Source organism: Biomphalaria glabrata, chromosome 3, assembly GCF_947242115.1.
Source record: "Biomphalaria glabrata chromosome 3, xgBioGlab47.1, whole genome shotgun sequence".
Classification (NCBI taxonomy): domain Eukaryota; kingdom Metazoa; phylum Mollusca; class Gastropoda; family Planorbidae; genus Biomphalaria; species Biomphalaria glabrata.
In genome coordinates this window covers 10729740-10745132 of record NC_074713.1, presented here as the reverse complement: position 1 = coordinate 10745132, position 15393 = coordinate 10729740, and the positions used below count along the sequence as shown (strand labels likewise).

General features: G+C 38.6%; 1 protein-coding gene across 1 annotated transcript; it reads right to left on the bottom strand.

The window, feature by feature from the left end:
* Nucleotides 1-1372: 1372 nt before the first annotated feature.
* Nucleotides 1373-14022, bottom strand: LOC106071165 (tektin-3-like). Its single transcript, XM_013231206.2, has 9 exons — nt 13831-14022; nt 10597-10781; nt 8959-9259; nt 8062-8215; nt 6703-6813; nt 5786-5974; nt 4600-4708; nt 3818-3985; nt 1373-1798 (listed from the first exon to the last, which is right to left on the bottom strand). The coding sequence occupies exons 1-9, from the start codon at nt 13901-13903 to the stop codon at nt 1508-1510; spliced, it is 1581 nt and encodes a 526-aa protein (XP_013086660.1). The 5' UTR covers nt 13904-14022; the 3' UTR covers nt 1373-1507.
* Between the last annotated feature and the right edge of the window lie 1371 nt (nt 14023-15393).

Here is a 15393-nt window from a genome sequence, read left to right as displayed (position 1 = left end):
TCCTGACCTAACCAAGGTTAAATAACATTTTAATTTTATGTTCTTATTTGATTTAGTAGAAATTTATTTTAATAAAAAAATCCAGGGAACAGACGTGGACCGGGAACTCTTCAAGTCTTGACTGAGGTTTTGGAACGATACGACCGTAGACCACGAGGAGATTGTAGGCCAACATATAGGTGGCGCACCACGCCTAGGTCCTGGACCTTCTCGCTATCAGCAGCCGAAGGCAGAGATAGAATTGGCCTCATCTTTCTATACTGTAACCGCCTTAATTTCTGTGATGGCCGCCACTCCATCCATGGGTCTCTGATGTCGGTTCTCTGCGTGCGTGGCGGACAGGTTCTTTCCTTTTCTTACACCAGAACAGCCCAATCCGAATTTCTGTTGACTTCTTTTGCTTGTAGGCCCTACCAAATAAACTCGCGCTAGGCCTGTAAGTGGTTTAGCTGACGTGAGGATGATCTAAGCCAATTAAAAAAACATAGGCCTACATTGACTTCTGCGTTGAATGTCTCTCCCATTTTAGTATCGCCCGCCTCAATCTTTCTCGTCTTGCTAAGAGAAATAGTGGGTTGCAGACGCCACGAGAATTGATTTCCTGAATCTCAGAATTCAGCAAAACATTTGGCACGAGGGGCTCCGTCTCACAAGTAGAGCTTTCAGCGATCCCCAATACCCCTTAGCTTGTTAAGGGGTCGCGAACGACAATGTGCTCTGCTGTTTATGTTCTTTTTATTTCTATGCCATTGTATCTATTTTCTCCAAATATCTACACAAGTTCACGGCAGGTGTTGCTAAAAGGTGCACACAAATTATCGTATATCTTCATAAAAAAATCATCGGGAATACGTCATTTTGTACACCGTATACACCGAAAAGCGAGATATTTGTGTTTTCCCGCCATTTATGAAAACCTCCACTATTGCAATTATCCGTGATAGTCTTTAAGCAATAACAGCTTGGCGGTAACAGTTTGCGCAAACTTTCAATCGATCCCTTTAGTTTCCTCTATTGAAATGAAAAAAAAAACAACAACAACAAATAACAAAAACAATATGGTGACTGTCTACGATGTGTAGAAATTCGAAGAAAGGGAGGGTAGGGATAGCCTACGACTAATCACCTGCATCCTTTAAAACAAAAACTTTTGTAATACTATATCTAGTCTATAGGCCTATTATTAGTATAAAATGATAGTGTGAACGTCAAATCATTAAGGAAGAGTGAAATGGAACAGTTTACTATTGTGGTCCCTGACACCATAACCAAGTTAATAAATACTGCAATAATACAATGTAATAGGGGCACCAAAAACAAAGTTAATATATACTGCAATAATACAATGTAATAAACAATATCAACACGTTAATAAGCTGACTGGGCATAGTTTTAATCCAACAAACTTTTGTTTTTGCGAGTGTAAATAGCTCAAGTAAACAACATTAGATGTTCATATACAAAATCTCGTTGAGATCGCAGAGATCCCTGCTAGTCCTGGGTCAACTTAACCCACTGCTACCAAACGTGGCGCCATGGGGAACGTCTTTCTCATGGCCATACATTTCTCCCTGTCAATGAACAGGGTCGTGTTCTTGATGGACAGGTCTTGTTCTAGGGCGCCCTTCGTCCTCAGCAGCGCCTGCAGCGCGTTCTCGGACTCCCGGAGTTTGTGCTGAAGGTGATCCACTGTGTCCGTTATCTCGTTCACTTCCTCGACCAATCGGTTGTGGGCCGGGTCACGACACAGTTCCACATTGGGCCGCCGCAGACGTGTGTCCAATCGTGTTTGGGCCACCTAAATGGAATGCAAGAGCTGACTTAAACGAGGCATAACTCTTTTTTTTTTTGGAGGAGGGGGGGGGCTTTACTTTTTCTACCTCTCACCCAGTCGATCACAGTTGACGTAAAGAAAGTTATTAAGATTTTGAAATGCTACAGACTGATTGAGTGTTCGAAGCACGGAATAACCTGAACATACATTTTTGTAGCTTTTGGCACGTTGAGAATTTTTTAGACCGACAAGTCATTTGCATTTAGTTTTTTTTAAGCTATTCCTATCCAAGATAGTTACCAGTCCAATCTGAAATATTCGTCTCATCTTAAAATGTAACATTAAAACAAAACAAAAAATACAATTAGAATATTAAATCGTAGCACACGTTAACACGAATTTCTATACCTCAACGAGAGCGCACAGAAAAATAAGATCTGTTTCTTTAGAGTTTAGAATCTAAACTTTAGATTATTCATTCCTATTAGATTATTGAATTTTTCTGCGCATGATTGTTGCTGCCGGAAGTGGATCCAAGTGAAAAAATTTCTCATAAAATGCTTCTAATGGGGCCTACGTTTCACAACCAGATTGCTAGCATCAAGTATGGATCAGATAATGGACACTGCGAAACATTATCACTAACAAGAAAAGGGGCTAAGGCGAGTAAATGGAGCCTAAATCTGTAAGTTTTGGATAGAAGGGGCTCCTCAGCATTGGTTGGCTACCCACTTGGGAGAAGGAAAACTCTGTATTCAAATCTTTGTTACCTTGCAGCTAAATCACCCCCCCCCCTAAAAAATGGGAATGGTTTAGGGAATAAGCCTCGAGGAAAAATTAGGAGCTGGTGATGAAGCAGTATAGGCCTATAGGCCTATAGTAGAATCTGCCACGCTGCTGATCCCAAACTGTACCGGTTATTTTCCATTCATTAGGACCAAACAGCTGCGTAAAGAGGAGGAAACAGCTTTGAGAGCGACCACTAAAATCCAGGCTTTCATATAATTACTAAGAGATCAATAATAGTTGTTCGACAGCTATACAATGACCAATACAGATGCCTGTATAATTTTATCTTACTGTACAAAAATAATGCATTTTCCTGTCAAACTTGTGTAGTGGAGTGGATACCTTTTCAGGAAACACCGGCCACCCCGATATCCACGTGACCCTTCCCCCTAGATAGCACCTTGTGTCCGCGCATAAAGAGGCAGACCAACGTGGGCACTGTCCATTCGACCGGCATTTCTTGTCGCTGTAATGTCCGTATGTTACTGGACCTAAGTCGTCTCCACTCCCTTTTGTGCTTGGTTCTACACCATGTGTTCACGTATGGCTGCAGGTAATCACATTTTACTTATTAATATTATATTATAAATGTAATTACCGGTAGTAGTTTATATAGAATATCACTACCGCGGTTTTTGTTCATGTTGGACTATTCTTATTTTTAGAAGCCAGCATGTAGATGAATTCATTTATTGAAATGCGTACCTGTAGTATTCTATATAGAATGTTCACTGTCCATCTTGTAAATGTATTTTTACAACAAGTATATTTGTGAGTGTATAGATTTGTTATATTTAATTATAGTTTTTGTAAGGAAAGGAAAGAGCGAAACTCTTCAAACAATGTATGTTATTGTTATGTAGAACTAGTTGATTTATTTTTAGAAAACTACGTTGTCATTTATTTTTATAATGTTTTTGGTGTTCCATATCTCTCTTGTGTTTGTAAAAGAGATGTTTGGTTAACACCTTAAGATTTTCTTTTTGTTTTTCGTTAGATCTAGTATTTAGGCCTATTAATTATGTTTAGTTATGTTCATTTGCAATTATGTTTTATGTTTGCCTTTTGCGGGTCTTTAGTGTATAATAAAGTTTGGAATCGTCCTACGATTTCCTTTCATCATTTAGAATTTAGTTGTCTTCTGTGACAAACCCACCACACTTGTATTTTAAAATATAAACCCTTTTCTTGGTCATGAGAAAACCATCGCGAAGGGAATATAGGTGAATCAAACTAAAACAGCACGACCTTTACCTGCATTGGAGCTTCTTTGTCTTGAATAGACTTCTTCAGCAGCTCAATATTCTTCTCCATGTCAAACACTTCCTGCAGCGTCTTGTTCAAGTGCAGCTGGATCTTGTTCCTAGAATCTGTGGTCTCCTGGATGCGACTGTTCAAAGCCGTGTTCACCGCGTTCCATTGCTGGGGTAAAAGAAAAATAAGAAAGTACATCATTAGTTTGATTGAATGCTATACATATACTATACATATTGTTAGGGATATCTGTTATCAGAGCTGGCATTAGGTAATTGGATGCCATAAGCGAAGCCCCAAATGAAATAGAAAAACAAAAATTTAAGACCGAAATTAACGCTATGAATCCTCCTGTATTTATATCCAAATCAACAAATACGTTAAATTTGTATAGCACCGATAGCACTAATGTGTTTCATGGACGATTCATGATCACCAGACTCAAAACTAATGTTTCGACATTTCACCAAACTGATGAAACGATCATCATGTAAAATATATATTTTGACAAGTAGATCTAAATTTAGTAAACATTAAATAATATACCTTGATAAATAGTAGACACTCGAGAGCTAGGCTAGTTGACATAGTGTTCAATTATGCTTGAGATTTGATGCAATGTTTCGTCATTTTCTCTCTAAAAGATATATTTCTTTGAGTCCTCTGAAAGGCCCCCACCAATCGGAGGCCCTAGGCGGCAGCCTAGTTTGCCTAGCCTAAGGCCGGCCCTGCTTTATCTACAAGTCACAAGTGTGTTTAGGCGCCAAAAACCTTGTACTTACCATCCACATCTCATTGTTGCACGCGTTAATGACGTTTTCAATCTCATTTCTCATGTTTTTAGACGCCAGTCTTTCCGATTGAGATCTCTGTATGTTATCATTGGTGTACCTAAGGAATACATTTATCAAGACTTTATTCTAACAATGCATGCTTCAGTCGATACGAGTTTAAAAGTCATCATTTAAAAAGGTTTAGCTCCAAATGGCGTGGAGTCAGGAATGTTGGTGTTTCAGACTACGAGGTTAAGAGAAAAGCCACCAGGACAGCCACTAGGACAGCCATTAGCTGAAAGCGAAGATCCATAAAATAAATAATAATACAAAAATAAAACGGCAAAGGCGACACGGCATCAGACCCAACATATCCGAGGACTTCATAGCCACCTTTGAGTTCATAGTAAATGAGACGTGTTTATCTTCGACCACGGAGGAAGCGCTAAACAGATTTAGCAAGCAATCATTTAAATACATTTTAGCAGACTTTCTTTTTAAATAGGTTTGGCAGTCATTCAAAATAAGAAACTTAATTAGCATTAAAGTTCTAGAAACAATAGCTTAAATGCGTAATAAGTTTTCCGCCCCCTCCCTCTCGTTCTCTCTCTTCCCTCTTCTCTTTTTCTCCTTCCCTCTTCCCTCTTTTAAGCTCTCTTTTCCAATCTTTTCCATCTTCTCTTCTTTCGAGGAACAAGTAACATTTTTTTTAAAGCCGAGGACTGTCTTTAATTTCTCATTCTATTTATTTATTGAAATTCTTCACAGCGAGCTACCTTAACTATCAGGTAGGCCCTAGCTATCAGGTAGGCCCTAACTATCAGGCCCCAACTATCCATATTTCAAGTTCACTTGTTCACGGGTCATATCAGATGCATTTATCTCACTATCCAATCAGAGTGGTCAGTACATATACACACTGGTCGTATTGTATGTTTAAAACGATGGTCTCCTGGTTCGAATCCTGTCCTTCACCATACACTGCTGTTCTGCAGGAGATTGTGGGCTAGGATGTAATCTTTATTTCTGATGCACAAAGAGAAATAGCTTTTCGCAGACTTGGCTGCCTGGTTTTCTTATCTGGATCATTGCACACTTATACACTCGAACTATGCTTGTGCAAGAGTTTCCAGAATAGTGCTTACTTGTATTCTATCATGTTATTCAAACTGTAATTTGATTATGTAAAACCTACTTGGCCCATGTTTCTGGAACACTAATTGTGTTGTCTATTCTATGGACACCATCGTGGTAAGCGATTCCTCTGCTGGTATTTCTCAACATGTGTGTTGTGGTGTCAAGGTTCTCGGCGATGAATTTGTCTCCGGAATCTCTCTCGAGCTCATGTTGAGCGGCTCGGTTCAAGCCTAACTGGACATTAGCTCTAGAAAAAAACAACATGATTTAAGTCAAACTGGACCTTTTGCTTTAGGAAAAGATAAGGTTTAAGTAAAACTGGACATTTGCTTTAGGAAAAAAAGATTTAAGTCAAATTGGACATTTGCTTTAGAGGAACAAAAAATTTAAGTCAAACTGGACATTTGCTCCAGAGTAAGTCAAACTGGACTTATGCTTTAGACTTTAGAGGAACAAAAGATTTAAGTCAAACTGGACATTTGCTAAAGAGTAAGTCAAACTGGACATTCACTTTAGACTTTAGAGGAACAAAAGATTTAAGTCAAACTGGACATTTGCTCCAGAGTAAGTCAAACTGGACTTATGCTTTAGACTTTAGAGGAATAAAAGATTTAAGTCAAACTGGACATTTGCTCCAGAGTAAGTCAAACTGGACTTATGCTTTAGACTTTAGAGGAACAAAAGATTTAAGTCAAACTGGACATTTGCTCCAGAGTAAGTCAAACTGGACTTATGCTTTAGACTTTAGAGGAACAAAAGATTTAAGTCAAACTGGACATTTGCTCCAGAGTAAGTCAATCTGGACTTATGCTTTAGACTTTAGAGGAACAAAAGATTTAAGTCAAACTAGACATTTGCTCTAGAGTAAGTCAAACTGGACATTCACTTTACAGAAACAAAAGCTTTAAGTCAAAGCGAATCTTCTTTAAATATCTAGTTGCACATTGTTTCCAATGACTAGATTCTCTTTCTTACCTATCGACTGTATTTCTCATTCTCTCTTGACATCTCTTGATCAGATCTACCTCACGGATCAGTTCTTTCTCAGGGTTGTCATGGACAAGGTCTATAGACTGACGCTTTTCTCTAGTGAAAACAAAAACAAAAAAATTAAACGAAAAACTCAATACAGTGAGGACGACAACAATAATATAACTGATTAAGATATTTTTGAGTAAAGACGATTCCTCAGTTCAATGTGATCATTGACTTTGTTAAAAATGTTATATAGTTAGCAAAACAAGACGTTTCGGCGCAGACTTTTTGGCGCCGGACCGTTTGACGCTAAATATTGGTTGACACATTTTATAAGCTCATTTTATTATGCCTTTAAAAACAATGATACATATCTGTTTTTGTATGTGCGTTTGTATTCAAACTTTTTTTTATGTGAAGGACAATCATTATTTTTTTTACAAAGCTTATATTAACTCATGCTGTTTGTCTGTCGGTCTGTCTGTCTGGTAAAAATTTGTTCAACCCACACCCATTCTCGAATTAAGTTGAAACTTTGCACAATTATTTATTGTACCTGACAAAACAAGAATCAGTAAAAATGATTAACCAATTAGTTATTTAATTATTGGTAATTAATTATTTTGTTTGGTATTGAATAAGGGTAATAAATGCTACTTTTCAGAGATGTGGCAGTATATATAAAGTTATTCCCTTTTTACGTTGTTTTTTTTCTCCCAATTTCCATTCTCAAGTTAAAATTTTGCATAATTATTCATAGTCGATGCTAACACACGAATCAATAAAAAAACTAACAATTAATTCATCAGTAAGTAATTAATTTTGTTTTATATATATATAAAAAATGTTTTCCTGAAATCAAAAGATATTTGGCCCTAATTTTAGCGGTTATTCCTCTTATAGAAGCTCTGTTGAAAAACATTTCGCTTGTTGTTCATTAGATTTGTGATTAAATGTTTGTTAAATAATCATTGCTATGTCTTTCATCATCATAATGTTGTGTAAGTTTAAATATTGTCTAAAAATAAATTAAAACAATGATAAAACAGAAATTGATGCAATTTGTGTTCATTGCAAAAAAAAAAAAATCTATTTAATTTGTTGTGTCTCCATAGCTCTATTAATTTGCGGGAAAGCATGTCAATATCATAGTCTCGGGTAGAAATCTAAACTATCATTTAGCGGTATTTATTCAAATAGTGAAAACCTTCATTAGAACTTTAAAAAAAAAAGAGGGGGGGGGGAGTAAGAATGTATACTATCTATCCTAAAGCAAGTAGTATAAAAAAAATGTTTATTATAAAAACTTCTTGTATAAAAACGGCTCTTGCGCAAACGGAAACTGAGATCAGAGCTCACCTGTTATACAGACATTCCTGAGAAATGTGTAGTGGGTTTTCCGTCTCTGCCAGGTTCTTCTCCAGGATCCTCTTGGCTTCATTCAAAGCGTTTGTCTCAGTGATCATCTGGTCAAGTTCGTGATTCAGTTCGGTCTTCCAGAAGTTGATGTCACCTGAGGGTGGTAAGCTCAATTATTTTTAGTTTTCAGTAGAATGTAACAATGATTGTGTTACATTAATTATTATTTTACATACATTCATTATATTCTTACACCCTTCATCAACAGAATGGTTTACATTAAGTCTGGATGGCTGCCTGGTCGTGCGATTTGCGCGCTGGACTGTCGTTCGGATATATCGATGGTCTCGGGTTCAAACCCTGCCCGCTCCCATTCCCCGTCGCCCTGCGGGAGGTTTGAACTAGGAAGTAAACTATCTTCAACTCTGAAGGAACATCCGAAACATGTAAAACATTTTACAAACCAGATAAAATATTCATATTACGACATTAAATTTAAGGAAAACCAAAACCTAACAATAAAGCCGCCTGCACACTATACAGTTTTGACTGTAAGAACCTACATGAAAAGGAAAAAAGAAAAGAGTTTTTCTCGTGTCGTTGATTATCTTTGGGCCATATCAGGCTCTTTCCTATTTTTGTTTCTTTAATTTCAAATTACTGCTTTATAACTGGTTCATCTTTCGTGGCTGTACTACTAAACAACCGTCAAGCATGCATTTGGACACGACATAGTAATTTGAAAGCTCCTATGTTCTTCTTGGCATCTTCAGCTGTACATTTTAATTTGACGGGGAGAAAAGCGGGTAGTGTGTAAGCGGCCTAAGGCAATCACTGTAATATTTAAAAAATAGTGATACTACAGTAAATGCACTTTGAGAGTTGTCTCTACTGTACCTATTCTCTCTCCCAGCCTCTTGCCCACGTCTGCCTGGGTACGCTTTGTTTTATCGTCGTACTCTTTACACAGGCGCATTGTGTCCATCCGGAGCCTCTCCGAGCCTCCCCGCACCCTGTCCGACGCCAGGTAGTTGCCTTGATTGGAGGCCATCCAGTCGTTTGGGGTGAACCTTGTGTAGAGGGCGTTTCTGGCGGCAGCGAACACTGGCGGCACTTTGAGGCTATCCAGCTCCGAGAGTTGTGTTCTGGCCGACATCGGGTCCGGCATACTTCTTGTGATAGCAGTACATGGATTCACCTGTTTGGACATAGGTTGGACATTTTCATATATCACATTAAGCATGAATGTATTGCCGAACCATGTGGTTATATCAAATTACTATATCTTATGCCGGTATATGGTTAATCAAAGTCAAAATATGTAGTATTGCGTTTATGGTAGCGCATCTTCCTTCCTCAAATAGCATGCTAAGTGAACTTTGACCCGATCTCATTTGTTAGGGGCGAAGTTTTCCGCGAAGCTTTAAGGTGCTCAGCAAACACAAAATACTCTACGTCGGGACAATGTATTACTAGTACTAGTGTATTGCACGGATTTCATGAACTCCATCGAACAACATACAAGCAGCATACAGGAGCATACAGGAGCATACAGCAGCATACAGGAGCATACAGCAGCATACAGGAGCATACAGCAGCATACAGGGCATAAAGCTTGACCACAAAACACCGGATGTTAACATATTTAAAAATCTAGGGTTTGTCATAACAAAGGATCACGGATCGTTAAAAGATAAAAATAAAAAATCAACGTCGCAGCCTGGTATTGTCCACCATATCGAAACTATGGAAATCTGAATTATTGATAGGCCTAACTATCTAGTAAAACATGCAATTCAATCGCTATGGTTACGCTACTGCATTTGGCTTCTTATCTCTCTAAGCGGAGATAAAATAATATGAGGAAAAATATGACAAATCTCGATGCTGAATGGTTGATGTCAAGCTCATTTAAATAGCAATACAAACATAATTTAAAACCAACTGACATAAAATAATTAACAATAAGAGATTAAGAAAAAAAAATGTTTTGCTTCAAATAAATTTCGATTCCACATTGCCTTTAAATTGTAAGTCCACCAAAAGATAACCTTTTTGTTTTTCCGGTAGCCTACTATTTTCAGGGTCCCACTAAGCTAGACCAAGCGACACCTTAAATTACAATCAATGTTTTCAGCCTTTAGAGTTTTATAGCTTGAGAACTTAGGTTCGAAAACAGTTTTATCACTCGGTCAGTGACTCGCCCCACCCCTCCCAAAAACCACTTAAAGTGGACCAGTAGCTCCATCTTTTCAAGTGCTTCATTAACAATCAAGAGTCAAGCTTTTTTTAAGTCTATACAAAAAAAAATGTAACACGGAACTTTCTTTATCTTTGTAAGAACGTAATCTAGTTCTGCCGTTCAACGTTGACATTCTGGGTTTGAAGGGAGGGGGGCTACAATCACGTGATGGTAATTCACGTGACCTACTAGCTGATTCATGACTCACGATATGGGTTAACACTGAGGTGGTCAAAGTTCATTTCAAACAACAACAATAAAAAGAAAATTCTAATTAGATTCAAAGTCTTTGCCTTGGCAGATTGGTAGTAAGTACTTGGTCGCCATGGCAGGGTGGTCAGAGATCGTCTCATGGGTGAAGGCGCTGGGTAGGTGTCGTATGTTTTGTATTGGTTCTGCATGGTCCCTATGGTGGGGAGCTGTGTGAACTGGACAGCTTGTCTGGGCCCAGTCATGTACGATGACGTGGCAGTGGCACCTGTTGAAGGAAAAAAAAAACAATTGAAAGCAGGCCATTAAGACCGCTCAGCAGATGTGAACATGTGCTTGGTCTTCAGTTCTATGACACACCGACACTGTCTGCTATCCGCACGTCCCTCACCCCCCGAATTGGGCCCGACATTGATTCTCAGAGTGCATAATAAAATATCGATTCCATTGGATTCGATGCTGCCCTGACTTGTGGCGGATATATGGCTCCCAGGACTAAAAGCAGAAGCGGCTTTTGGGGCTCTCGAACAGGGCGACCGCCTTAGGCCCCGCGCCTCTTGGGATGGGGGTTGTTACTGGTCTTTGACTTGTTGCACCAAACTTCTGGTAGACCGTTGTAGGCGTAATATATCTTAACTAGTACAACTTCAAATAACTTTTGAACAATACTAAATAGAACTTTATTTATAATATAGACAAAATCAAGTTAATTTGAGATCAAATAAATGTAGTAGACTGTAGACTTTAGTAATAATATTAATATCTAACTCACTACATTAACACAACCTTTCAGTCTCATGTTCTGGAATCGTCTGTCCTAAGACCCAATGACGACAATGCTACTTATGTTGCATCATTCAAAACCAATAGCTAACCTCTTACCACCGTCACCATAGAAACACACACACACCATAACAAAAAAAAAAAGGGTGGGGGTGGGCGATAACAGAATTTTGTCACCCTCAGCCCTTCCTTCGTACAAATATTCGAGGCCACACTCGCCCACCAGGGCCCCGCGCACCTCTATGGCCGTCTCCAGAAAAGGGTTGAGCATCACTGACTTAAGTAGATTACTTAGATCAGGGGCGGACTGGGTGTCAAAATCGGCCCGGGCATTTCTATTCAATTAGGCCCATAAATTGCATATTATATGATGGGCATCCAATTATAATTATACAATGAGCTCTATATTTTTAATCAGAAATAAAGGCCTTATGTTGCTTTTTAACCGCTAAACGTGTCGGCCTTAAAAGGATGAAGCCTACTAGTAACACTGTCTATGGATGTAGGCTATTACATTATTTCGGAAAATGTGTTAGATCAAATTAGTATTACACTGTAGAGAGATTTCTTTTAAACACGATGCCGCTTTTATAAGAGAATATTATAAAAATTTGACAATTTGATACATAGTGGCATCCATGCGGCCCTTTCGGTGGCCCACCGGCCCATTTAGGTATCGACCCACCGGGCATTTGCCCAAATGCCCATATAGTCAGTCCGCCACTGACTTAGCTCTACTAACAGATGGGTAGTACAATTTTGTTTTATCGTCTAGGCATAAAAAGTGTTCGTGACTGTGCGTGATTGCGTGGTTTTTTTTTTTATACGACTGTGTAAATGTGTATGACTGTATAAGTGTGTATGTGTCCATGTGTAAGAGTGACTATGTACGAGTGTGTGTAATTGCTTGAGAAAGTGTAGCGAAAGAAAAATGTTATAGATGTTACAGCTTTTGGACAGGAAATGAAGTAATGGAAAAAGAAAATATGAGTGAATGGTATCAACACTCAACATTAGAGAAACTATCTTAGAGCATGTAAGATGATGCGAAGGCGTAGGTTATTTGTAATCAACATTTAAATAAATAATTACTAACATTTAGTATTTATAAATCAGTCAAATTACAAGGCTTAGAATGCATCTTAGGACGTGGAGTTTACATAGATATTATTGTGTCAGAAAAAGTTTTGACCATTTTAAATCATTAGCCACCATAATAACTTAATAAGATTAAAAAACAATGTATTAACTCTATGCATTATGTGGTTCTATACCCAAGGTGAAAACAGTAAGCAGTTGAAAGAACGAAGCCATATTGAAAGTAATTTAAATGCTCTTAATTGTATGCGTTATTCTTAAAGACTTCGTTGTAGTTTAATTGTAGGCCCTAAATTTCTTTCTAAATACAGTCTACTGAAAACATTAAAATACTCAAATACCATCCTGTACTGAACGCGAGGAGTTGGTAGGGAAATAAAGCTCAAAGACCATCACACTGTCCAGTAGGCCTATTAGCAGCATACTAAACAATTTCAGAAAAGGCTGATAGTCATTGGTCAATAAGTTATTAACCCACAGACCAGGACCTCTTTAGTTTTATTTAGTAACATTTAGTTCAGTGCTAGAAGAAAGAAAAGGCTCTCCTGACTTCTCAAAACGGTGTCCATGTCAGGCTCCTATGTCAGGTGTAGTGTACCCAACCTGTATGTTCCTTTTACTAACTCTTAGAAATATACACCATGTGACCAATGTTGATGAAACTGTATCTTTATCGTCTTTATCTTATAAATAACAGACGTTCCTTCAAAAGAGAACATAATTTTAAAAAATAAGTTAATAACGCCATACGCGGATCCATGCGTTTTCTAGTTTTTGCCTAAATAAATGAGACCATTACGAAGGCAGTACCGGTAGTTAGGATTTTGTGTTAGTCTATTAATTAGTCTATTAAAATCATACGCCAACAAACAAGAGTCCTTAATAAAAAAAAAAGTTATTGGTTTTGTTTTTAACTTTAAAAATAAACACGGGCAACACAGTGTAGGCATAGAAATTAGATCCAGGTCTAGAACCAGTACAAAACACGCGACACCCATCCAGCGCCTTCATTCACCCATGAGAACAACTCGGACCAACCTGCCATGGCGACCAAGTGAGCCTAGATTAGATCTACCAATCGCCCGCTCAATCGGCCAAGGCAAGGACTTTGAATCTAATTTGAATAACTTGAATAAGTGAAAGCTTGTGATCACTTAAAAATGCCGCGGCATATACTTTTGAGGCCAAAAAATATCCACTGCCGAGGAGTCCGGCGAAAAAAAAATCTAAATCGACCATCGGTGTAAGATTTAGACTTTAGACCTAGATCTAGATCTAGAGATCTACATTTAGAGCTACTGATCTAGATAGAGAGATCAATCTAGATCTAGAGTTGATCTAGACTCTAGACTACTAATCTAGAAATCTAGATTCTAAAGATGTAGATCTAGATAATAATAGATTATAGATAAGTCCTATACAGATATCCAAATTACCGAGATATTCCACATTGCCAAAGTTTGGTGGGCCGGCTGACTGCGGTTGGGTAACCGCTCCACAGGTCGCCATTTGGCTCCTTTTTGTTCTGAATTAGCCTGGTGGTGGTTTCAGTGGCCGACAAAAAAATGGCGAGCACATCAATCGCGTTCTTGCCAAATGGCTGTCAGTGATGACAATCACAGGTTTTGATGACGTGGTTGGTTTGTTTATACCAAGAGCCACTGAATAGAGATTATGACTATCTTTGGTGCAACTTGGTGCTGCCGCAACTTTGAGATTAATAATAATAGAGCAGCATGGCCATAAATAGGTGCATTTCTTATTCCATATAATAGGAGGCACTTCGCCGAGTGCAAAAGAAACGAAGCTGCATGAGTCAAGCGAAAGAAAAAAAAAAAGCTGCCCTGTCAACTAGCCCTAGGACAGATGCATATACAGGCACGAACTGTGGCAAACTCTGCCTCTCCAGAATTCTGTCCTGTCTCAAGACGACACCAAAGCCAGTGACTCATCTGGGCGTATCAATTGTCTTCTGAAACAGAAGGAGCCATAAATAACATGATAGGATAAAATTCTACAAGTGCTCCTTCTTCCCTTGTGCCAATAGAGTATGGAATGGGTTGTCTGAATCAGCCAGGAAAACCAACGACTTGGCAGAGTGTAAGTCTCTGATTAGCATTAACTGATCTAATATATATAGGACCAAATATCTTCTCTTTTAAGGTAACGTCTATAATTTATAAAATAAATATGATTTAGTTGAGTTGTGTGTCAGCTTTACCACAACAAATTTTTTAGTAATAATTGTAGGCCTAATAACCAAACAATACTAAAGCCTTAGTCTACCGGTCCTGTGTGATGAGCACTTTGCTATACGGAAGTGAAACATGGTCAACATGGTCAACCTACTCATGGCAGGAAAAAAGCTGAATATCTTCCACCTCCGATGCCAAAGGCGGATCTTTAAAATAAGGTAGCACGATAAGATAACCAATGAGGTAGTGCTACGAAGAGCAGGGTGCCAGGACACCCGCTCTGTTATCAGCAGCAGACGCCTTGGCTGGCTTGGACACGTTCGTAGAATGCCAGTAGGTCGACTTCCACAGGACATCCTGTATGGCGATCTTATTGAAGGCAGGAGAGCCGCTTGTCGCCCACTTACAGATGTCAGCAAACGCGACATGAAGCTATTTAAAATCGACACTAGCAGCTGGGGAAAAAGTAGCACTGGATAGATCCACAAGGAGAGCGAGCATAAAGGAAAGGTCTCGGATTGCAGATGCCATACATAACAGAAGCAGAAAGAAGACTGAAAATGCAATGGCGCCTGGTGACTACATATGCACAATCTGCAACCGCAGCTGTGTAATAAGGATTGACCTCTTTAGCCACATAAGAAGTTGCAAAGGGAAAAGATCGTCTCTCGAGACGTAAAATGCCACAGAATAACAAAAAAATATTTTTTTTTTTCAATATTTGAACTTTATATAAACTGATTTTAAAAGAAACGAAATCGTAGATATAATTGTTAACATCTCGTCTGCGTTTACTGAGTAGAC

Excerpts from the sequence above, each read along its gene's own strand:
- LOC106071165 (XM_013231206.2), bottom strand. The coding sequence starts at position 13,903 with ATGGCGACCTGTGGAGCGGTTACCCAACCGCAGTCAGCCGGCCCACCA. Across the intron at positions 3,986-4,599 it reads GCAACAATGAGATGTGGATG|CAATGGAACGCGGTGAACAC; the intron begins GTAAGTACAAGG and ends CTTTTACCCCAG. Across the intron at positions 1,799-3,817 it reads ACAAAGAAGCTCCAATGCAG|GTGGCCCAAACACGATTGGA; the intron begins GTAAAGGTCGTG and ends CATTCCATTTAG.